Below are 25,257 nucleotides of genomic sequence, written 5' to 3' on the forward strand. Positions count from 1 at the left end.
ATCATTGGAATCTGTAGGGTTTTATACATTTTATTTTGTTCATTACTAAAGAAAAAAAAAAGTTAACATTTGTGTGTAATAATCACAAGTTACATGTGCAGCTGTTGTGCAATAAATAAACCTTAGTATCCAATACCCCTCTACAGTAGGGCTAGCCAACCTTTTCTAAAAAAAAAAACCTTTGGCCTTAATACCCAAATGGTGGCCAGTCAGCTTCTAACTACAGATTGTTCAATTAATCTTTGGCAATAAAACCTGGAAGCTGATTGGCTTCTATGTATAGTTGCACCAGATTTTGCACTCCCCAGTTTTAGTAAATAACCCCAATATATTGAAGTCAGGGTCAGCAGGAGCAGCCTTTGTTTCTCAACATAATGTATGAAAGCTGATAAATGGTGCAGGCAGTGCTGGGCTGTTAGAAAGATGAACAGTTTCTTATATACAGAGGGGAAAATAATTATTTGATCCTCTGCAGATTTTGTAAATTTGCCCATTTACAAAGAAATGAAGGGTCTATAATTTTTTTTAGCATAGTCAAACCAAAAAAACAGAAAAAACACGTGATACCAATGTTATAAATTGATTTGCAGTTCAGTGAGTAAAATAAGTATTTAATCCCCAAGCAAAATATGACTTAGTACTTGGTGGAGAAACAGAGGTAAGATGTTTCTTATAGTTGGTTACTAGGTTTGCACACATCTCAGGAGGGATTTTGGTCCACTATTCTATACAGATCTGCTCTAAATCCTTAAGGTTTCTTGGCTGTCACTTAGCAACTCAAAGTTTCAGTTCCCTCCATAAATTTTCTATAGGATTAAGGTCTGGAGACTGGCTAGGCCACTCCATGACCTTAAAATGCTTCTTCTTGAGCCACTCCTTTGTTGCCTTGGTGGTATGTTTTGGGTCTTTGCCATGCTGGAAGACCCATCTTCAGTGTTCTGGCTGAGGGAAAAGGTTTCTCATCCAAGATTTTACAATACATGGCCTCTCAATGCGGCAAAGTTGGCCTGTACCTTTAACAGAGAAACCACCCCAAAGCATAATGTTTCCACGTCCGTGCTTAATTGTAGGGATGGTGTTCTTAGGGTCATAGTCAGCATTTTTTCTTCCTCCAAACAGGGCGAGTGGAGTTAATGCCAAAGAGCTCAATTTTGAGGTCATCTGACCACAACACTTTCTTCCAACCCTTCTCTGAATCATTTAGCTGTTCAATGGCAAACTTCAGATGGGCCTGTATACAGTGGAGCAAAAAAGTATTTAGTCAGCCACCAATTGTGCAAGTTCTCCCACTTAAAAAAGATGAGAGTCCTGTAATTTTCATCATAGGTAGACCTCAACTATGAGAGACAAAATGAGAAACAAAATCCAGACAATCACATTGGCTGATTTGGAAAGAATTTATTTGCAAATTATGGTGGAAAATAAGTATTTGATCACCTACAAACAAGCAAGATTTCTCGCTCTCACAGACCTGTAACTTTTTCTTTAAGAGGCTCCTCTGTCCTGCACTCATTACCTGTATCAATGGCACCTGTTTGAACTTGTTATCAGTATAAAAGACACCTGTCCACAACCTCAAACAGTTACACTTCAAACTCCACTATGGTGAAGGACACCAGAAACAAAATTGTGGACCTGCACCAGGCTGGGAAGACTGAATCTGCAATAGGCAAGCAGCTTGGTGTGAACAAATCAACTGTGGGAGCAATAGTTAGAAAATGGAAGACATACAAGACCAAAGATCTTCTCCCTCGATCTGGGGCTCCACGCAAGATCTCACCCTGTGGGATCAAAAATGATCACAAGAACGGTGAGAAAAAATCCCAGGACACATGGGGGGACCTAGTGAATGACCTGCAGAGAGCTGGGACCAACATAATAAAGGCTGCCGCCAGGAACTCAGATCCTGCAGTGCCAGACGTGTCCCCCTGCTTAAGCCAGTACATGTCCGGGCCCGTCTGAAGTTTGCTAGAGAGCATTTGGATGATCCAGAAGAGGATTGGGAGAATGTCATATGGTCAGATGAAACAAAAATAGAACTGTTGTGTTTCTACCAAACTCGTCGTGTTTGGAGGAGAGAGAATGCTGAGTTGCATCCAAAGAACACCATACCTACTGTGAAGCATGGGGGTGGCAACATCATGATTTGGGGCTGTTTCTCCGCAAAGGGACCAGGACGACTGATCCATGTACAGGACAGAATGAATGGGGCCATGTATCGTGAGATTTTGAGTGCAAACCTCCTTCCATCAGCAAGAGCATTGAAGATGAAACGTGGCTGGGTCTTCCAACATGACAATGATCCCAAACATACCGCCCGGGCAACAAAGGAGTGGCTTCGTAAGAAGCATTTCAAGGTCCTGGAGTGGCCTAGCCAGTCTCCAGGTCTCAACCCCATAGAAAACCTTTGGAGGAAGTTTAAAGTCCGTGTTGGCCAGCGACAGCCCCAAAACATCACTGCTCTAGAGGAGATCTGCATGGAGGAGGAATGGGCCAACATACCAGCAACAGTGTGTGCCAACCTTGTGAAGACTTACAGGAAGCGTTTGACCTCTGTCATTGCCAACAAAGGATATATAACAAAGTATTGAGATGAACTTTTGATATTGACCAAATACTTATTTTCCACCATAATTTGCAAATATATTCTTTCCAAATCAGCCAATGTGATTGTCTGGATTTTGTTTCTCATTTTGCCTCTCATAGTTGAGGTCTACCTATGATGCCAATTACAGGCCTCTCTCATCTTTGTAAGTGGGAGAACTTGCACAATTGGTGGCTGACTAAATACTTTTTTGCCCCACTGTATGTGCCTTCTTGAGGTGGGGGACCTTGTGGGCACTGCAGGATTTCAATCCATGGAGGCAGATTGTGTTACCAATAGTTTGGTGACTGTGGTCCCAACTGCCTTGAAATCATTCACAAGCTTCTCCTATGTAGTTCTGAGCTGATCCCTAATTTTTCTCATGATTATCCTTACCCCATGAGGCGAAATCTTGCTTGGAGCTGCAGAAAGAGAGCGATTGAAGGTTATTTTGTATTTCTTGCAAATAATCGCTCCAACAGTTGTCTTCTTCTCACTAAGTTTCTTGCTGATTGTCTTGTAGCCCATTCCAGCATTGTGCATGTCTACAATCTTGTCCATGATATCCTTTGACAGCTCCTTGGTCATTTCCCCATGGTGGTAAGGTTTGAATGGAAGAGGGAGATTATGTGGATGGGTGTCTTATACACATAACGAGTTGTCTTTGGGATCACCTACTTACGTTGACAGGACTAATCTATGTATCACATGAGCACATAGCCAGTCCATGGGAGAAAGAATCGTTGTTGGTTGGTAGGGGATCAAATATTTATTTTACACACTGAACTGCAACTTATAACATTTGTATGTTTTTTGGGGGGGGTTTTTTCATTGAATTTTGGTTGATATTCTGTCTCTATCATTTAAAATATACCTATGAGAAAAATTATAGACCCTTTATCTCTTTGTACATGGGCAAACTTACAAATTCTGCAGAAGATCAAATAATTATTTTCCCCACTGTATATCTGTGGTGAGTTTCCAGCTCTATCCACGTAATAAAGTTTGAGTATCCAAGGCATAAAAGATACCAGGGGCTGACTCCTCCAACTATAACAAAAGAAGCAGCCAGGGAATTTTAATTTTCAGAAGGAGATGAGCAAACATTGTGCTTTTTAAGGTGGTTCTGAACATCAGAATGTCAGCTTTGCTTCTCTAGTCAAGCCTATACATTATAAGTCTGTAGTGTTACACGATGATATGTAGTAATCAGTCCCAAACAGCTCCAGACCTGCAAGAAATAGATGGGGGTCAGCGTGAATTGTAAATGACGTTTTGATCAGCGATTATGAACTGATGTTTTAAACACTGGCATAGGAAACAAAAAAAAAAGAGTACAGCTTCATACCACAGTGTAGTAAGGAATGTGAGAAAACTTACTTCTGTAATGCGTTAAGCAGGTTCTGAGTTTCTCTGCTTTTGCTGTGCTGAGACCCATATGCTACCACTTGAATTTCTAAACACTGCAAGAAAATGAAGCTCATGATAATTAGATTGTCATACAATAATATACTATTTTATATATATTTATATTACGTCATAACCCAGGACCTTGTTTACACTATGCTTGTTGAGCTGTATTTTTCTGCTTACCACTGTGCATATATGGTATGAGCAATTGTTTTTCTTTGTGGTCACACTATACACATGCAGTGGTCTGGAACAAGCCTCATTGACAGGGCCAAAGCTGTCTTCCCAGAATTACCTGGAAGTATGAGCATTGCTAATTGCAGTTATAGGTCTTACTCAGTAGGGGGTGTGTTGGGCTTCTGCAGAGAGACCACTGCTTTCCACACACAAAGCAAGCCTGCTGTCAAATGCTGGCAGTTGACAAGCATTTTACTCAGATTGTGGTTGTTTTCTAAAGCAATCTGTAAGACTTTGCATGATTTTTGTTTTGATTTAAAGTTCCTTTGGGCTTTAGCGAGTTATAAGGATAGAGTTACTCAGCAATCAGTAAAGGGACTTTTCATTCAAATGTAGTGACATATACAGAGGAATTCATAAGGAGTGTCTAAAACACCATTTAGAATTCGAGTGTGCCTCCACAGAATAAATATCAGTGTGGGCAACCAATTCATGTACCTACTGTGGACAGGGCACGCACTGAGGTTGGAATGTCCATACAGACACTCCTCCCTCAGTGCAATCATGCTTCTTCTCCACTGCTGCACCTGTCAGACTGAGTTGTACTTGGGGAGTGGAGCCTGATGGGGATTCTATTGGAACTAAAGCCTCATCAGGGTCTATTCCTTTGTGACTGACAGCAGGCAGTGGGTGGATCCTTAGCCATCAGACAGCCTGCCTGCAAATATGCCGCTATGCTACACTCTGTACGCCATTTTAGTGTTGTTCTTAATTACCTCCAGTTTCTAGATCTATGAACTGGAAGTCATTATTTTGAATTTGGTGCATTAGGAACTACCTGAATCTGCTACGGGTGTCAGTAAATCCGCTGAAACTGAAGGTCGGGTGCAGGCCATTTTAAAGGGTCATAGTGACCAAAAACTCAGTAGTGTTTAATGAAGTTTCAGAATTCCCCAATAGTCTACAGTGGTATATGAGTAGACAGATGACACTGAAAGCAGCAAAGTTGGAACCAGTAATAGTGGTATCACTTGTGTGGCAGTGGTAGGAATGATGATTATATTGTACATATTTTTGTATCTGACATTATTCTTCTGGACTCTAGAGAAACATAAGTTACCTTTTTCAGCAATCGGTAACCCTTCAAAATCTTCCCATCAGCCAGACATATGCTTCCCATAATGCTCCGTATCTCGGCCACAGTTTCACTGTACTCTGCCTCTAAGCCTACTGCCGCCTGTAACAGCTTGTACGCCTCCTAGTGGGGAACAGCACACAAGGCAAGACACCAGCCTGAGTAAGCTTCAACATTTAAAGTAATATAAAAGGTTTTTGTTTTGTTTTTAACAAACATGTCATACTTGCCTTCTCTGTGCAGTGGTTTTGCACAGAGTAGTCCCAATCCTTCTCTTCTTGGGTCCCCTCCCGGTGCTCTGGGTTCCTGGCTCCTCCCTCCTGACCAGTGCCCCCCAATAGCAAGCCACTTGCTATGGGGCACTCGTGCTTGCTTGCTCCCAAGCCCCACGCTATGTGTCCATTAGACACACAGAGTCACGGCTTGGCCCTGTCCCCCCAAAAGACCCAGGAGAGCAGGGTGTTGGATCGAGAGGGGGCTCAGGTAGGTATTGGGGGGCTGTGGAAGGGAGCAACACACAGGTTTTTACCTTCGTGCATAAAAAAACCTTCAGCCTTTACAACCACTTTAATTCCAAACCTGCCATCAGACATTTTAAAAGACAGATGACCAATCCTAGCATTAATATGACCAGAAAAGGAATATCAGTCTCTGTTGGTAGTGTTATCCCGGAAGCATTAAAACTGAGTTAGAAAGTTAGAGGAATTCCAGGTATGGGAACATTTAACATAGTTACAGTGGTCCCATGCTGAGTGGCTGGCCTGTTGCATTCTGAACACAGGAGGTGCTCAACACAGGCACCATTCAGAGAATACTTTGCATTTTGTTATTGCCTGAGTTTTCTGATTGGATTAGGTGGAGCGTGTGGACCTCCCCACCTCAACCAATCAGAAAATACTATGCATTCATTCAAAAAAATAGAAAGCATTCTCTGAATGGTGCCTGGGCCAAGTGGGGAACCTCTTGTGTTCAATATACAGCAGGCCAGCCACTCAGCATGGGACCCAGAAGCAAGTGGAGATCAGTGTCTATGTCAGTGATTTCCAGTATTCAGGGGCATTGACCAGTATATACATAGGTTCATTGGTACAAGCTGGTTCGATGCAATTATGTATAAAATATTCATACCTGGAATTACTCATCCCCAAGTAGACTTATGCAAGATACTGAATCTTTAGTCTACAAACAAATTAGGATTTCTCAGTCTTGCCTATGAACAATTTCTAATTCCCCCTCATTTAAAGTGTTAATTACCGCCATACTATCCTTTTGTGATACGATTATGCTAAAAAGGCGAAATATCTAAAGACATTTTGTGGCCTACTTTTGATTGGTGATGTGTTTAGAAGGAGTTTGCTATGTACAGCAGACTTCTGACTAATCAGTTTTTAGGCATAGGAAAGGAGACAAATCAATTGCTGTTGGACACCAATGGTTTGAGTGTGTTGTATGCAGGAGAAATCACAGAAGCAACCTTTTTTTTTTTTTTTTTTTTTCCCCTAATGGCAAAGCCTGTCTCCAGAACCACAGAGGCCCTTCACCTGGCTTTTCTGCAGTCATATAACTAGTATGGATATTTCAGTTTGCTATTCTACCCTGCTCAGTAATAGGAAGCACTTTGTGTTAGATTTCTAGATGGTGAGATAAGACTCCCAAGTATGTGAGTCTCATGTAAACTGATAAGAGAGGGGACATTTGTGCATATGAGTAAGGCAAGCCATAGACAAATTTCTTTCCTGCAGCCTCCTGATGACAGACAGTGTTGAAAAAGGAATCCCTCCCACCAATCCATTGTGTTCTCCTGGAGGAGGAAGCCTTCCCTGCCAGGAAAACACAGTGATTTTTGCTAGCAGCTATAACATCTGCTAACAATAATCGTATGTAAAATCCGGCAAACTGTTTGTACCCAAGTTGATCGATCGATTAACCTGGGTACATTCAGCCTGCTCATACATGGTTCGAATCTCAGTCAGTCCCTCCTGAACCAGCTGAGATATGAACTGGCTATGGCTGGCTTTAGTAAAAGCATTAGGTCTGTCTTCTGATGAAAAATATATTTTCCTGAGGATGTGTTAGGAGCTATCAGGGACGATGGTCCTCAAACGTGTTATGTGGCACAGGTGAAGTGAAGCCCTGTCCCCTGAGAACAGATATACACATATGGATACTGTGGGGGTTATTTACTTCTAGGTTTTATTGTCAAAGCTTAATTGAACAAGCTGGGCGGAGCCTGGCTATGGCGGCGTGAATGAGCACGGAGTGAGTGCTCCCTGATACCCCTGCCTTACCTCGGATGCCTGTGGAGATGGAGACGCTGGGCCGGGGATTTGCCCACTGGTGACCGGGTCGGTGGGTGGCGATCCTGGCTGCATCGGAGAGGGAGCGAGCCGGGACAAGGAAGTTGGAGGAGGTGCGACCCAAGGAGAGGGGCTGCTGGGAGGACGAGGAGGCGGGCCGTGATCACACGACCTGCCGCAGAGGAGCTCTGGGAAGGGGAGAAAGCCGGCCGGCCGGGGCCCGAGGAAGGAGAGAGACGCCGATGCCTCTCCCCCCCAGTACCGTGTCTTAACCAGAGAATGAGCCCCCAGCGCCCCTGGAAGAAGAGATATTAACTGATAGAGGACTGGGAAGCAAATTACAAGAGGAGAAGCCCACAGGAATCCCCCTGAAGAAAAAGAAGATTAAAGGTCTATGTCGGTGGCCCAAACTGACTCAAACTCACTGGAGAGAACTACAAGGAGAGGGTGAGTGTGGGCAGTTTGGAATGGTAAAAACTGTATAAAAATATATTGTCCATGGAAAGTTAAAGAGGATACGTAAAAGGGGGGGATTCCCTGGGAGAGTATGCAAGTGATTTAAATATGATAAGAAGATATAGAAAAGACATAACTTGGAAAAATGGATAAAATAATAAAGAGGATTGAAATTTGACCACCAGGCCCAAGGAGTCTAGATTTTACTGTGGTTCCAGCCTTCGTAAGTGCGAATAAGGAGAAAAGGAGGAAAAGTAGAGCCTAGAAGATGAAAAATAAAAGCGTGAAATGTAGTGGGACAAAGGGGTCTCAGACAAGTACAATAAAAAAAATATACGTCTCAAGGCAATATGACCCCAGAAAGGTCTCAAGTGATTGGGGAAAAAAGTGAACTGGAAATAAGCTTGGAAGATAGCCCTAAACCCTCAGTAGTAATACAACATAGCAACCAACAAACAAAGGAAAATTTGGAGATAAGAGAGTTAGAAAAGGAGCTACAAGTCCCAAATAAGAAGGAGATGGCGGATATGTTTAAAAATTTAGAAAGAACGATAAAGCATGAAATGGTCAATATTCGGAGTGATTTGGGGCAGATATTACTGAGGGTAGAGGAAACGGAGGAAAGAGTTAAAAACCACACCCATGACATATCTGAACTGGAAAAGAGAACAATCTATATCAGGAAAGAACAAAAGAGACTACTCTATAAGATGGAGGTACAAGAAAATAGAGAGAGGAGAAACAATCTCAGAGTAAGAAGAGTTCCAGAGCTCATAAAGGGAGAAGAGATACGTAGCATAATATGTAGAATTATAAACTTTATATTGGATAAACCAGAAACAGAAGCGGTGAATCTTGAAGGTGCATATAGAGTAGGAAGAATGCAACAAAGAGGTGGAATAAAGAAATCAAGAGATATAATTGTCCAATTCCAGATAAGAGGTGATAGAGAAGAGATTTGGAAAAAGACAAAAGGAAAAGCAAATATCAAATATAAAGATATGGATATACAGATTTATGCGGATTTGACATCAGAGACAATATGGAGAAGGAGAACTTTGAAACCCCTATTAGAGCAAATGAGAAAGCAGAATGTGCACTATAGATGGGGTATACCAGAATGCTTAATTGGGTGGAAGAACGGAGTTACAGCCCACTTGAGATTCCCTGAAGACTTGAGAGACTTTTTTAAGAGACTCGATTTACAAATAGTGGAGATCCCAGGGTGGGAGGAGGAAAGAGGGGATTGTGAAGCTAGAAAAAAAAGAAGAGTGGAATTTAGTTAGAAGAAGGACATAAATAGGGGAGATTGAGGGGAGAGGGGAGATTTGAGGTTTTTTTTTTTTTTTTTTCTTCTCCCCCTCTCTCCCCCTTTCTCCTTCTCTTTATCAATATAGAAGGGGTTTTTTCTTTTATAATATTCTTCTTCTGAGACTCTAGAACTTTGCTGGAACTTAATGAAATCTTAAAGATAGTCCAAGGGTATCCGGGGGGGGGGGGGGGGGGTAGAGGGCGCCTTGTATGGGTAGAGCTCAACCCCAAGGTTTACATCTATGGAGGGGTGGGTCCCTCAAAAGATGAATAGGCAAATGGAAAGCCTAAATAAGGGAGGGGTGGGAAAGGGAGAAGGGAGTGGATGGGAGGGAGAGAATTGGGGAGGGAGCAGGGAGAGGGGGTTTTAAAACTGACATCTTGTATGAGAGAAGAGGTATAAAGAAGGGGAAGAAGAAAGGAAATGGTAAAATAGGAAGAAGACAAATAAAATATGGAGGAAATACGCTTTTTAACCCATAATGTAAATGGATTAAATTGCCCAGGTAAAAGATTTAGATTATACAGAGAATTGAAACATAGAGAGGCCTCAGTTGTCTTTTTGCAGGAAACACATCTAGAGTTAAAAAAAAATATTAAGTTAAACTCTAGACAACACCCGACATGGTATTATGCAGATTCCCCAGTTAAGAGAGCTAAGGGTGTAGCTATAGGATTTGCAAAAAACATTAGGTTTGAAATGGAAGATAGAAAGACGGACCCGGAGGGGAGGTATTTGTTCTTGAAAGGTAAACTACAAGACATAGAATGTACGCTTGTAAACATATATTGCCCTAACAGGAAGCCAGAGATGTTTTTGAAAGGGGTTATGAGAAGATTGATGGACTTTGGAAAAGGATATCTAATAGTGGCGGGAGACTTTAACATATGTATGGATCCACAAATAGATACAACATCTAGAGTGCAGAAAGGGGGAAATAGGTCCATGGGATTATTGAAAACGGTGATGAAAGAGTGCCAACTGGTGGATAGTTGGAGAATTGTCAACATGAGAGATAGAGATTACACTTTTTTCTCTAGTGTACATAGGACATACTCTAGATTGGACTATATTTTGGTGGACCATCGACTCGTCGAGGATTTGGTTAAAGTAAAAATAGAAGCAATAACTTTCTCGGACCATGCACCAGTAGTAATGGAATTAAGATGGGGAGGGAAGGTGTCAGGAGGCCTATTATGGAGGTTGAATGAGACACTCCTCATGGATCCAAATACTGACCGGAAGATCAGGGAGGAAATAGAGAGCTTCTTTGAGGAAAATGAAACAGAGGATGTATCACTAGCTACAGTGTGGGAGGCACATAAAGCATATGTAAGAGGTATCCTTATTGCGATTGGGGCAAAGAAAAAAAGGTAAAGACGAGAGAAGATCAGTGGGCTTTTGAAGGAAATAGCTGAGATGGAACTCCTACATAAAAATAACATAAGGAAAGAGATAGAGCAAAGAGTGATAAAAAAGAGGGAAGAACTAGAGAAAGTAATGGAGGAAGAAAAAATGAGAACTTTTAATAAGATCATTGGTGAAAGATACAGATGGGGAGATAGATCAGGAAAATATCTGATGAGAGCCTTGAGGAGAAAGAACAATAGGAACTACATAGATAAAATAAAAAACTCCAAGGGAGAGTTAGTCCATTCAACCAAAGACATTGCAAAGGTATTTAAAGATTACTACAGTAAATTATATAATATTGCCCCCAAGGATGTTATAAATAAAGATAAAATGATAAATATTGAAAAAAGAAGGGATTATTTAAGAAACGCAAAATTACCAAAATTAAGTGAAGAACTATTAAACTCCTTAGAATCTGAAATCACACAGGAAGAACTAAAAATAGCATTAAAAAGTTTTAAGACGGGAAAAAGCCCAGGTCCAGATAGATATACTGTGAGGTATTATAAAAAATATAGTGATCTACTGATACCTAAGTTAAAGAGATATATGGAGGCATTGGGGGGAGAGATGGAGATAAGACAGGAATCCCTTCTGGCACAGGTGGTTTTAATACATAAGGAAGGTAAAGATATCACCCACTGCTCAAGTTATAGACCGATATCGCTATTGAATGTAGACACGAAGTTGTATGCAAAAGTACTGGTGAATAGGTTAAGAGATCTGATGCCGGATTGGATACATGGAGACCAGGTAGGCTTTGTTAGAGGAAGAGAGGGTCGAGATAATGGGTTGAGATCCCTGGTGTTTATACAGAAAAGTAAAACGGAAAAAAATCCAGTAGTGCTGCTCTCGATAGATGCGGAGAAGGCGTTTGACAGGGTTAACTGGAGTTTTATGATGGACACACTGGAGGTCCTGGGACTGGGTAGTAGGATGAGAAAGTGGATTGGAAAGTTGTATGAAGGACCGTCCGCGATGGTAATGGTAAACGGAGAGAGATCAGAGACCTTTTCTATCTCAAATGGAACCAGACAGGGATGCCCACTTTCCCCACTGTTGTTTGTTCTATCATTGGAACCCCTGCTATCAACAATTAGGAAAAATATAGATATAAAGGGAATTAATGTTGGAAAGACAGAACATAAGATAGCCGCTTCTGCGGACGATTTATTATTCTATGTTGGAAACCCAAGGATAACACTTCCTAACCTAATGAAAACACTGAAGGAATATGGGGAAATGTCAAATCTAAAAATTAACCCGAGCAAAACAGAGATATTAAATATAAATCTTCCAAAGAGCGAAAAAGAAAATATACAGAGAGAGTTCCCCTTTATATGGAAAGATAGAGAAATAAAGTACCTGGGGGTAAAACTTACTCCCTCACAGAAAAATCTTTATAAAGCTAATTATATCCCAATGTTAAACGAAATCAGAGAGGAATTGAGGAAAATGGGTGGTGGAAATCCTTCCTGGCTGGGTCGTATTAACCTGATAAAAATGGTAATTCTCCCTAAGATACTGTATAATTTCCAGATGATTCCCATCAATCTTCCAGAGGTGTATTTTAGGACAATAAAGCGAATGGTAACTAAATATATATGGAAAAATAAAAAACCTAGGATATCATATGAAGTGCTAAGCAGAAATAAAGAAAAAGGGGGGTTGGGAGTACCGGACTTTAAAAGATACCATAGGGCAGTCATCTTAGCAAGAATTTTTGACTGGACACATAACTCAAAGAGTAAACATTGGGTCACAATTGAAAATACACTTAGTGGAAAAGATCTGGGTAGGAGTGTATGGGTGTCACCACAGTTTAGAGAATTAGAGGAGAGCACAAGTATATACACGAGGATTGTAATGAGGGAGTGGGATAAAATGCACAGACAGAGGAAATGGGATTTTAATTCACTATTAATGTCACTAAGAAATTCAGAGTTTTTCCCCCCAGGTAAAGAGGAAATTTCAGGCAGATTGATTATGAAGGAAGACGCTCAGCTGAGAGATGTAATGGAGGGGGTAAACTTAAGAACACTGGAGGATTTAAAAAGGGAAGAGGGAAGGATTTTCACTAGGATAGATATATGGAGATATAATCAATTGAAACAATTTGTGGAGAAATTGACGAAGCCCCTTAGAACTAGGAAAGAGTGGAATGAATTTGAGAAATACTTAGAAGACCGAGGTGATGGGAAACACAGCACTGCTAAAGCATATAAAGCTCTCACGGATTTAGATAGTAAGTTTAAATTAAAATATATAGAAAAATGGGAAAAGGATTTAGGAGTGGAGTGGGAAGAGCACACACAGAGGAAAATATATAGAATGGTACACGAAAATATTAGCATGCGTGAGGTGGAAATGAATTTTAAATGTTTGACAAGATGGTATCTTACACCGGTGATAGAGCACAGGATGAGTGAGGAGAAGCAACCTTGGTGTTGGCGAGGGTGTGGAGGGATGGGCACGATGTATCACATATGGTGGGAATGTTCAAAGATACAAATATATTGGGAAAAAGTTATAAATCAAATCACGACTATCACTGGAATGGAGATAGGACTGGACCCTGAAACCTGCCTTTTTCATAACTCAATATTACCTGGAAATAAATATAAAGAACTAGGTATATTGAGCTACCTAAATGCAGCAAAAAGTCTGATTCCTAGGTTTTGGCGTAAAGCTGAGGCACCGAGGGAAGAGGACTGGATGAATAGAGTGGACCAGATTGCTAGATTGGAAAAACTTTATTATATACAGGAAGATAGGATGGTGACATATCATATGAAATGGGAGAAATTGGAGGAGTTCAAAGTAAAGGTAAAGGAAGGTACTGAGTAAGTAAGCGCAAAGAAAAGGGAAAGAGAGGACAAGAAGAAAGGAAGGGAAAAGGGGAAAGGATAAGGAATAGGAGAAATCATAGTAATTAGCCTTTCTCTCTGTCTTTTTCTTTTCCAAACCTCGGTATCCAGAGGATGTGAGATACAAGTCGATCAGATAGATGTCAGGGGTATATCGAAGTGGGGAGGGAGGTGGGAGGGTTGAAAGGAAGGGAGTTGAGGGGAGAAAATGATACGAAATTAGTGTTTTATGAGATTCTGTTATGTTATATTTTACATTATGGAAATGTGTATTGTTTTACTTGAAAAATGAATAAATATTTAAATAAAAAAAAAAAAAAATTGAACAAGCTGAAGCTAGATACTGATTGGTTACCATGCACAGCTACACCAGATTCTGAGTGCATAAGTTTTGGTAAATCTCCCCCTGTGAATTCTTGCAAAGGGGCAGAGAGAAAGAGCCTCATCATCTACCAATGACAGATACTCCTGGGAGACCCTAAATTCAATGTGCCCCTACAGAAATAAATGTTGTGGGTCACCATGTGTACAGTACTTTAATCCTTGGACTGACTATTATTATTATTATACAGGATTTATATAGCACCAACGGTTTGCTCAGTGCTTTACATTATAGTGGGAGACAATACAGTTCAATACAAGAGGGATTTGAGGGCCCTGCTCCTTGGAGCTTACAATCTAGGAGGGAGGGGTGAGTGGTACAGTAGGTAGTAACTTTGGGGGATGGAGTGGTTGGAAGAGTGGTGGATTCCAGAATTAGCAGAGGGTGGGATAGCCTTCCCTGAAGAGATAGGTTTTCAGTGATCGCCTAAAGGTAAGTAGAGTAGGTGATAGTCTGATAGATTGGGGTAGGGAGTTCAAGAGGATGGGTGACGCCCTGGAGAAGTCTTGGAGACGAGCATGGGAGGAGGAGATAAGGGAGCTAGAGAGTAGGAGGTCTTGCGAGGAGCGGAGTGTACGGTTTGGGTGATATTTAGAGATAAGTTTGGTTATGTAAATTGGGGCAGTGTTATGGATGGCTTTATATATCATTGTTAGTGTTTTGAATTTTATCCGTTGGGCAACTGGGAGCCAGTGGAGAGACTGGCAGAGAGGGGTGGCGGATACAGAACGGTTAGTGAGGTGGATGAGTCTGGCAGCAGCATTCATGATAGACTGGAGAGGGGATAGCCTGTGATGAGGTAGGCCAATGAGGAGGGAGTTACAGTAGTCGAGGCGTGATATGACAAGGGAGTGAATAAGTTGCTTAGTGGTTTCCGGGGTTAGGACCGGTCGTATCTTGGACATGTTGCGGAGGTGAAGTCTACATGATTTTGTCAGCGATTGGATTTGGGGCTGGAAGGAGAGATGGGAGTCTAGGATTACACCTAGTACCCTGGCATAAGGGGATGGACTGAGGATGGTGTTAGCGATATTTATGGTGAAGTCAGTGGGGGTAGCGCGGGCAGGGGGGAATACTAGGAGCTCAGTTTTGGAAAGGTTGAGTTTGAGGAAGTGGAGTGACATCCAAGCCGATATGTCGCTTAGTAGGCTAGCGATGCGGGTGGAAACTGAAGGGGTGAGGTGAGAGGTAGACAGATAGATTTGTGTGTCATCAGCAAAGTGATGGTAATTGAAGCCATGGGAGTTTATCAAGTGACCAAGGGAGGAGGTGTAGATGGAGAAGAGAAGGGGTCCAAGGACAGAACCTTGAGGGACCCCTACAGAGAGAGGGAGTGAGGAGGAGGTGGCGGTGTTACACTAAAGGAGCGCTGCAATAGATAGGAGGAGAACCAGGAGAGAGCGAAGTCGCTGAGGCCAAAAGAGTGTAGTTTTTTGAGGAGGAGGGGATGGTCAACCGTGTCAAAAGCCGCGGAGAGGTCGAGTAGTAGGAGTATTGAATAGTGGCCATTGGTTTTTGCAGTTATAGATCATTAGAGAGTTTTAGTAGGGCAGTTTCGGTGGAGTGTAAAGGGCGAAAGCCAGACTGTAAAGGGTCGAGAAGGTTGTTGTCAGTGAGATGGGAGCTCAGACGATTGTAGACTAAGCGTTCTAGGAGTTTAGAGGTAAATGGCAGCAGGGAGATGGGTCTAAGGTTGTTCAGGTTGGTGGGGTCTAGGGAGGGTTTTTTAAGTATGGGAGTGATGTGCGAGTGCTTTAGAGGGGAGGGGAAGGCACCTGTAGAGAGGGAAAGATTGAAGATGTGAGTGAGGGAACATAGGATGGAAGAGGAGGGTGACCAAAGGAGTTGTGAGGGGACAGGGTCTAGGGGGCAGGTGGTGAGGCAGGCTTCTGAGAAGACCTTAAGGACCTCTTCAGTGGTAGCGAGGTCAAAGGAGGAAATTGTTGAGGGAGGTATGGTATTAGGAATGCTAAGTGGGGTGGGTGTCTGTGTAGTGACGATGTCCCTACGAATTGCGTCAATCTTGTTTTGGAAGTGGTGTGCAATCTCGTGGGCAGTGAGTGAGGCGCTGGGTGGCGGTGGGGGCGGAGAAAGTAGAAAGTTAAAAGGTAGAGAAGAGCCGACGAGGACTCGAAGAGAAGGTATTAATGAGGTTGACAAAGTAAGCTTGTTTGGCAGCGTGGAGGGAGGAATGTATGTTAAGAAAGCAGATTTGTAACGGGTGAACACTTGGCGGGATTTGGTTTTACGCCATAATCGCTCCAGTGCGCGAATATGTCGTTTGAGATTTCGGTGTGGTCAGTCTGCCAAGGTTGTAGAGGTCGGTGCTTCATGTTAGGGGAGCAAGTGAGTCTAGAGCGGATGAAAGAGAGTTGTTGTAGACAGCAGTGGCCAGGTCAGGGCAGGACAGAGGGTTGATGCTGTCGTAGAGCTGGTCAGTTGCAGATTGGAACGGAGCCGGGTTTAGGTTTCGGAGATTTCTGCTGGTAATTGTTTGCTGTTTGGTGGGATAGGTGTTAGAGGACGAGGAGACTGTGAAGGTGATGAGATTGTGATCAGAGAGGGGAAATGGGGTGTTTGCTATAGGGAGTACAGTGGTTAGAGAAGACAAGGTCTAAGGTATTCCCGTCGGAGTGAGTGGAGGACTGTATACACTGCGCTAGTTCAAAAGAAGAGGTTAAGAGACTACTGAATATGATCACAATTGTACAGAGGACTTCAACTGGTCGTCAAGATTCTTCAACCAAGAGGCTTCAGTTGAAGCCAATTAGATGGGGGAATAAGCATTTGTAAAGCATAAATACTCCCTCATCTCTTACTTGTGTGTTTCCAATTTGTATGAGCCATTTGCTAAACTCCACACAAGTGCTCAGTGTCTGCGGGTCATCAGGTCCCAGCACTGCCCGATACACGTTGAGGCTCTCCGTAAAATACTTCTCTGCCATTTCTACAAAGGAAAGGATATCAAAAGAATAAGTTATCAGACAGGTTCAATTGATGTACCACAAGTTTCCCAAGTACAGAGTTTCCCAAAGTATATGAGGAAACAAATATTGCATCTGTCTATCTGCTTATGTTAAATATGTTTATGTTAATCAGAGTACGACCTAAACAAGTGACTACAGTAATGAGCAATGCACCTGCACTGTGGCACATCACAACACACATGTGGAGCTCTGCTTTAAAAAAAGGAGGGTCATATCAGTTTATTGGTGACCTCAGTAATGTAATGCATAGGATGAAAGGGCCCCGGAGTGCCTGGATGGAGCTAGAGAAATCACTTGCAGGATAAGTTTATCCTCAAGGTGTTAGAACTCTTATGATCAGTACAGTATGTTCTGTATTCTTATAACAAGCTTGTATTGCCTGAATCTGTGTATTTGTGCCACACAGTCAGTGCTGTGATTCCTGGGAACATCCATACTTTCAGAATTGATGTTCACGAGTCATTCATATGCATAGAACACATAGGCTATTACAGCTTAAAGAATAACTCCAGTTTGGTTGAGAATTAAACATTCCCCTTTGGGTGATCAATGTACATTGCAGGGATTTTAACAAACTTTGTTGCAGATTCCTATCTTTTGTTATTCTGAAGAAATTGCTGTTGACTTTGCCCATGTGTAAAAGTGAATCTAAAGGGAGTGATTTTATAATTATTAATCAGCTCTTGCACTTTCAGGGCTCTAACGCAGAAAGTGTCAGGGTCTGCATCCCTTTAGACATGATTTCCTTTTGAGAGTATCTCACCAGGCGATGCTCAAAATCTAACTGTATTTTAATGCAGATTTCTGGGAAAATCAGTAATTCAATCACACAAACAAGAAATTACATTTCTATGAGCATTCTGTACACCATCTGTGTAGAGAATGCTTCCAGGTTGCCATGCATTGTATTTTACAGAAACTACAAGGCTGCAGATTGAAAAAGAAAAGTTATTTTTAATAACACTCAACTACAATATGACTTGTGTAGCATTAGTATGTGCTATATTATTTTTTATTTGTTATATCCTTTATTATTTGTGAGGTACACTTTAAGGGCTCATGTTTGATTGCTAGCAGCAAGAACCAATGTAAAATCTTACCTGTACATTCTATGCATGTAACATTTTTGCTAATGAGTACATGTATACATAAAGAACAAAATGGCTCTATTGGTTGCTAGGATGCTAGGCAACTCCTGCTGCCCAGCATCCTTTGTTGCTAGGACACATGCAGGTCTTACAAAGCCACCCAGTATCCCTCATTGCCAGGATACAGGCAGCTTCCCTGAAGAAGCCATTTAGTGTACTACATTTGCACTGTATGCATATAAATGCTAGCATAAATTACGCCAAAAGCTTCTGTCCAAACACAGGTTTTGGGAATTTTTTTACGTTTTCAAGCACTGCTCTAGAATACTAATCTAATCTAGGGTTCTGAGGTGTAACAAAACACCATACGGATATGAGAGCAGAGCTTTTTTTCCATGCCATTCTACTGATGACCGTGCTTAATGGTCACCTAGAGCCTGTTTTCTCCATATTCTAATATATTCCAACAGCAAATTTAGCAGGGATGGGAGAACACATTGTGCAGTATAATACATAGCAAAGCATGTCATAGAGCAGGGCTAAGCCAGGACACCTTAAGAAAACCTTCACACTCTGAGAAGTCAGCGTTTGATTGAACCTGGTACATCTACACCAGCCATTCTCAATGAGGGTGCCATGGAATCCTAGAGCTCCTCCAGAGGTTGCTAAGGGGTTAATTAAGCTGAGGCTGCTTGGCCTCCCATCTCATGGTGCCTAGATTGTTCCATGTTCAATGCCACCTGTAAGTGCCAGCAGCATGACACCAATGATCCTTCCACACTAATCACCAATGTAAGGGGCATTCTTCTCACTGACCACCAATATAAAAAGAGCATTCCTCCCACTGATTACCAATGTAAGGAACATTCTTCCCACTGGATACCAATGTAAGAGGCATTCTTTCACTGATCCTCCCATTTATTCATATCAGAAGGGGTTCTCAGACCTGAACATTTTTTCAAGGACTCCTCTAGGGTAAATATGTTGAGAAAGACTGATCTACATTAAGCTGATATGTTTCTCCAAATTTTCTTAACAATGTCTCAGTGAACAAGTTCAATAGTCTGTATCATATATAAAACAGATATCACCACTGTAGTCGGGGCTCCCCGATGCTGCATATGCTTTAGCTAATAACAGTCCAGACTGTGCAGCCTCCACACTCAGAGGTTTATATATCGTCTGACAGATAGAATGAGCCTAGAAGAAGGAAGAACAATGTCACTGCACAGAATTAGTATTATTTTTATTTACATTAAAGATGAACTCCAGGCAACCACCTAAATACAGATGAAATGCATATGGGAGCTGTTTAAAAGCCAAAGGTTTTATATTCTGTACATCCATTTCTGAGATATAAACACAGCTCTACCCCTGTCTGTTGTGCAGGAGACTTGATTTTATTTTGCTGCAATTAGGTAACACTTACAGGGCTTGTTCCTGCCCAGCCTGATACTGGGCTAAAAGGAGAAGCAGAAAACCCATGAGCTTATCTCTCGACTTTCTCCATCTATCAGCGTACACCTTGTACTGCATCACGGCTCATTGGCTCCTTGTGGTGCTTCCCCCTCCCGTAGTTTGCATATAAAAATACATTTACCGACATGTTAATAATTACAGAGCTGTATTAAGGTCTTTTTTTTTTTTTTTTTATTAGTCTGGAGATCAGCTCTCTAACATGAAAAAAAGGCAAAAGGTCTAAAAGGCGAATCGATGTAGTCATGTGTCATGCTTTTACTTAGGATACTTTGGCATTATACGCTTGAGGAATATTTGGCCCTGTGCTGAATAAGGAAAAGTAGTACTGGAAAAAAAATGCTTTCTAATTAAAATCCCGAAAGTAAAAAAAAATAAAAATAAAATAATAATATATATATATTTATATACAGAAAAATCAGCACAAGAGACATAACTTAGAAGGATGTGTCCCTTGTGCTGATTCCTCTTCAATCAGTAGTAATCCTCCTCTATCTTGCAACTTACCTCCCACCACCACCACAAATCTACCAGTGCAACAGGGTTTAATACAGCTAAGGGGCTTTCATCAAGAGAGCCTGGCTATGCCTGCCGTTTCCACTTAGTTCCTCCATTCATATAATCCATACTTCTATGGATGAAACAGGAGGAATGGAGGATGGGCAGATGACTGAAAGCACCTAGGTAAAGAAAACACAGAATGCTATCTGCAGGGATTCAGAGGGTCACAAAATAAGTGCCAAAGGGCTGCATGTGCCCCCAAGGCTGCAGGTTGGGCACTGGGGCTCTAATTCTTTGCCTGTTCTACCCTAACCTAAAAAAAAAAAAAAAGTTTGGACTGGGGTTTGCCCTTACATTGACAAGACTTTACTACAAACCCACCTGCAGTAAGTGCTGAATGGCCCGGTCATGCTTCTTCCTCTTCTGCTCTGTTTTGGCCATATGCCGGTAAATACTGATAAGCTGAGGAGAGCTGTCCCCTTCACAAGACACAACAAGCTCCGCAGTCTGCTCAAAGTAATTTATGGCGGAACTAAATTTGTTCTGGAGCAAGCAAGCCCTGCAATATAATGATTGACAGAATCATAGCGAACATTTCATAAACATCATACCAGAGCAAATTTGAAGTGGTTCTTTGGTCACTTGTGGAAAAATTCAAAGTCAGCAGCTACTAAAACTGTAGCTGCTGATTTTTATTAAGCAGACACTCCCACGATCCAGCGCTTTCCTCACCCACACTGGTTTCTTCACTGGTTTTTGGTCCCCAGCGCCGGCATATTAACTATGGGCAGCTGGCTGTGTTCTCCCCCCCCTCTCTGCCCACATCCTTCTGGGACACATCACAGGCCCCAGAGGGCTGCGGGCAGGGAGGGGGCAGGTGGGAGAACTTCCAATTGAATCATCTAGGTGATCTGAGCAGACGTGGGAGGGGGTACATGTCAAAACCAGGTACCCACTCCTCCCCCCCAAAAAAATGATGTGCCAAGTGTGAAAGAGGAAGGGGAGGAGAAAGAGCGGAACTTCCCCTTTTGGGTGAAGTTCTGCTGTAAAGCTGAACATCTAACTACACAGATGGAAGAACATCACTGCATAGAATTAAGAATGAAGGTCAATCAATTTTTTGCCTTTGAGGATGAACTCCCATACAAATATGGGAGCTGTTTTACCTGTCTGAACATTTCTGGCCATCCAGTCCTGAGATTTATACATCTCTGCCACACAGAACAATCTTGCCTGGTATTGCAGGATGCTCGATTTTTCCCTGCTATAGTTGATCTGATTTTCGGTGCGATTATGTAGTGTCACTTTGATGCAACTTGTCTGAGCTTGTGCATAGTCTATGGGGCCAAAATAGCATTCGAGTCACACCAAAGCAATGTAGGAACCTTTTCCAACATCCCACCATGCTGAGTCTCATTGATTTGAATGAGCACCATTAACTCATTTCTATAATTTCTCTTTTCATGTGATTCTGTGCGACTCAAGTCGCATCAGAAGTCACACTAGTGTGAACCAGTACTTACCGGTCTCGTCCCTCCAGCATGTGACTACAGTGAAAGGAGAAGCAGCGCAGTGATAAGCTCATCTCTCTGTCGCTCTGCTCTCTCTCCCTATCAGCAGGTCACCTGTTTGTACACAAGCACTGCAATACAATTGATCGACTCCTTATTCGACTTCTCTCTCCCCTAGTCAAAGCGTTACAATATACTTAGGCTGGCCGTAGATATATTGAAATTCAGCTAGTTTAGCAGGGGCCAGCCAAATTTTGATCCATGCACATTGCTATGCCTGTATGACAGAAGTCAATTGTTAGATCGACTTTTTTTTTTTTACTTGTGAATTTCCTGAATTAATAAGTGCTAGAAATGAATACTACAATTGATGATAATGAATATTACAATTAATAAAAAAATGAATATTACAATATTACAAAACATAAAAATTAATATTACAATTACGAATGATAATAACCTTCCTAATGCCAAGGCAATGTCTTTTTCAGATATTTTCCCAGTAACAGAGTTTTTCTCCTGAAGCTCTTCTAGCTCCTCCATGATTTTCTCTACCTTCTGTAAGCTGATGTACGCTTCTCTGCCAGTGTGACAGTTAAGAGAATAATATTTAATTGCCCAATAATTACATTGGGGAAAATTGTTGCTACAATATCACACAGAAATTAATAATGAAAACAACTTTAAGTACAATAAAACTGTACGACTGATGTAAAAAAAACGATTGAAATGGAGATCATTCAAGAAAGACAAATAACTGCATGGCCGAGTGATAATTGCCAGATAGTTGTGGCAGAAAAAAAATGTCTATACATCGATTTTTTTGTGCCCTTACACATAGGTTGATCATGATGAAGGCCCATGTTCACTGGAGGTTCACTGCAGTCATTTAAATAGAGACAGAAATGCAAACAGTGCCACCCAAACTTTCTCCATATACCCTTGGTTATCATTCTCATTGCTATCATTAATTGCTAATGTCATTGTAGCTAAGTAAGTGGCCATTATGTCAAATACACTTTTCATATATATATAATATCATCGCTCTTCTGATCTCTGCATAAAGGATATTTGGTTTGCAGTAGGTGCGCCATGCCCAATGTATAGTAAATAGTGACTAGAGTTCCCAAGATTCCTCTTTTTTCCTTCAAAGATTTTGTCATGTCAACACCCCCAAGTAGGATGCTTTTGGCTGATTCAGCATGTTGTTTGGCCTGAGCAGGCAGCTCTGCAAAAAAAAAAGATCAGACAAAAAAAAGTTGCCATTTAATTATTAGCTCTGATCAGAATAATGACGAACATTGTTTTGATGAAAGATGGACATTGAAACGTATCAGCATTGAAGGCCTATTTACACTATGCATTGTATTAACATGTTTTTGTAAGTTAGGGAAGTCCATTCATTCAGGTGTGCTGAGAAGCTGGTGCATTGATCACTACTGTAGCTGTGTGACTAAATGGATGGCATGGTACCATGTGTTGCAGTAACATGCATTTTACATAGTTACGTACCACAATGCACAAATGAGCCCTAAAGGATTTTTTTGGGTGAACTGCATTCCACAGTCCTGTGAGGGCCTATATATACACACACACACACACATATATACATATACACACACACACATACACACCACCAGCAGGCCACAGGTTTGAATGTATCTGTCCAATCAGAAAAATACTTCATAAGGGTGGCCTGAGGGCCCGGCACCATGGATCTTGATTGGCATTTGCCATTGAACCCCTGAATTGGCAGGTCTGCCACTGACTCCCTGTGCTTTTCACAGATGAGAGCAGGTTCACCCTGAGCACATGTGACAGACCTGAAAGGGTCTGGAGAAGCCATGCAGAATGTTATGCTGCCTGTAACATCGTTCAGCATGACCGTTTTGGTGGTGGGTCAGTGATGGTCTGGGGAGGCATATTCATGAGGGGACGCACAGACCTCTATAGGCTAGACAATGGCACCCTGACTGCCATTAGGTATCGGGATGAAATACTTGGACCCACTGTCAGACCCTACGCTGGTGCACAGTGGGTCCTGGGTTACTCCTGGTGCACAAAGATGCCCAGCTTCATGTGGCAAAAGTATGCAGGCAGTCCCAGGAGAATGAAGGAATTGATACAATTGAATGGCCCCCACACTCGCCTGACCTAAATCCAATAGAACATCTCTGGGATATCATGTTTCGGTCCATCCGACGCTGCCAGGTTGCGCCTCAGACTGTCCAGGAGCTCAGTGATGCCCTGGTCCAGATCTGGGAGGAAATACCCCCGGACACCATCCGTCATCTCATTAGGGGCACGCCCCGACGTTATCAGGCATACATACAAGCACATGGGGGCCATACAAACTACTGAATACCATTTTGAGTTGCTGCAATGAAATTTCAGCATAATGGACTAGCCTGCTGCATAATTTTTTCACTTTGATGTTCAGGGCGTCTTTGAATTCAGTCCTCTGTTGGTTGATAATTTTCATTTCCATCAAATGATGGGGCATCTTTACGATCCTAACACATTACCCAGTCCATATCAGTATAGATATCCAGCATATTTTTCCCCATTGAAATCTGATGTGTTTTCAAAGTGTTCCTTTAATTTTTCTGAGCAATATACATATACAGCTGTGTTCAAAATAATAGCAGTCAGACATCACTAACCTGATCAATCACTGTTTTTGGTAGAAATGATATTTGTACATGGCAAATAATTTACTAGCAGGTGTAGTAGAGTAATAGAAATCCAACAGACCCAACAGTCATGACATGCATGCTTCTGATTCTGTGTAATTGAATCACTAATTGAAAGGGGCATGTTCAAAATAATAGCAGTGTGGAGTTCTGTTAATGAGGTCATCCATTCTTTGAAAAACAGGTGGCAATTATTGCCCTTATTTAAGGAAGGAAGGCAGCAAATGTTGTACATGCTGGTTACAGTGCATTTCTCTCTGAAATTCTGAGGAAAATGGGTCGTTCCAGACATTGTTCAGAAGAACAGCTTACCTCGATTTAAAAGTTGATTGGAGAGGGGAAAACATATAAAGAAGTGCAAAAATTATAGGCTGCTCAGCTAAAATGATCGAAAATGCTTTAAAATGGCAACCAAAACCTGAAAGACGTGGAAGACACCGGAAAACTACCATTCGAATGGATAGAAGAACAGCCAAAATGACAAGGACTCAGCCAACAATCAGCTCCAGGAAGATCAAAGAAGGTGTAAAGTTACCTGTGAGTACTGTTACAATTAGAAGACGCCTATGTGAAGCCAAGCTTTCTGCAAGAAGCCCCCGCAAAGTCCCACTGTTGAAAAAAAGACATGTGCTGAGGAGGTTACAATTTGCCAAAGAGCACATTGACTGGGCTAAAGAGAAATGTGGACTGATGAAAGTAAGATTGTTCTTTTTGGGTCTAGTGGTCGGAGACAGTTTGTCAGACGACCCCCAAACACTGAATTCAAGCCACAGTACACTGTGAAGACAGTGAAGCATGGTTGCGCAAGCATCATGATATGGGGATGTTTCTCATACTACGGTGTTGGGCCTATTTATCGCATACCAGGGATCATGGATCAGTTTGAATACATCAGAATACTTGAAGAGGTCATGCTGCCTTATGCTGAAGAGGAAATGCCCTTGAAATGGGTGTTCCAACAAGACAAC

The 25,257-nt window shown here is 41.8% G+C and overlaps 1 protein-coding gene across 5 annotated transcripts in view; it reads right to left on the minus strand.

Moving 5' to 3' along the window:
• Positions 1-14: 14 nt before the first annotated feature.
• Positions 15-25,257, minus strand: part of TTC23L (tetratricopeptide repeat domain 23 like) — a 67,461-nt gene continuing 42,218 nt past the window's right edge. For 4 of the 5 annotated variants that reach the window (XM_089689442.1, XM_089689441.1, XM_089689443.1 and 1 more), the window contains 8 exons: positions 22,668-22,824; positions 22,057-22,182; positions 20,467-20,644; positions 19,200-19,308; positions 16,853-16,980; positions 5,292-5,429; positions 3,965-4,047; positions 15-3,815 (listed from right to left, as the gene is read on the minus strand). In XM_089689442.1, coding sequence (XP_089545568.1) covers positions 3,794-3,815; positions 3,965-4,047; positions 5,292-5,429; positions 16,853-16,980; positions 19,200-19,308; positions 20,467-20,644; positions 22,057-22,182; positions 22,668-22,824 — 941 coding nt within the window. In that variant the 3' untranslated portion in view covers positions 15-3,793. The remainder of the gene's footprint in view (positions 3,816-3,964; positions 4,048-5,291; positions 5,430-16,852; positions 16,981-19,199; positions 19,309-20,466; positions 20,645-22,056; positions 22,183-22,667; positions 22,825-25,257) is intronic. The other variant, XM_089689440.1, reaches the window with a different exon arrangement.

Source organism: Staurois parvus, unplaced genomic scaffold (genome assembly GCF_062004578.1).
Source record: "Staurois parvus isolate SC_StPar_1 unplaced genomic scaffold, SC_StPar_1.0 ptg000475l, whole genome shotgun sequence".
Lineage (NCBI taxonomy): Eukaryota > Metazoa > Chordata > Amphibia > Anura > Ranidae > Staurois > Staurois parvus.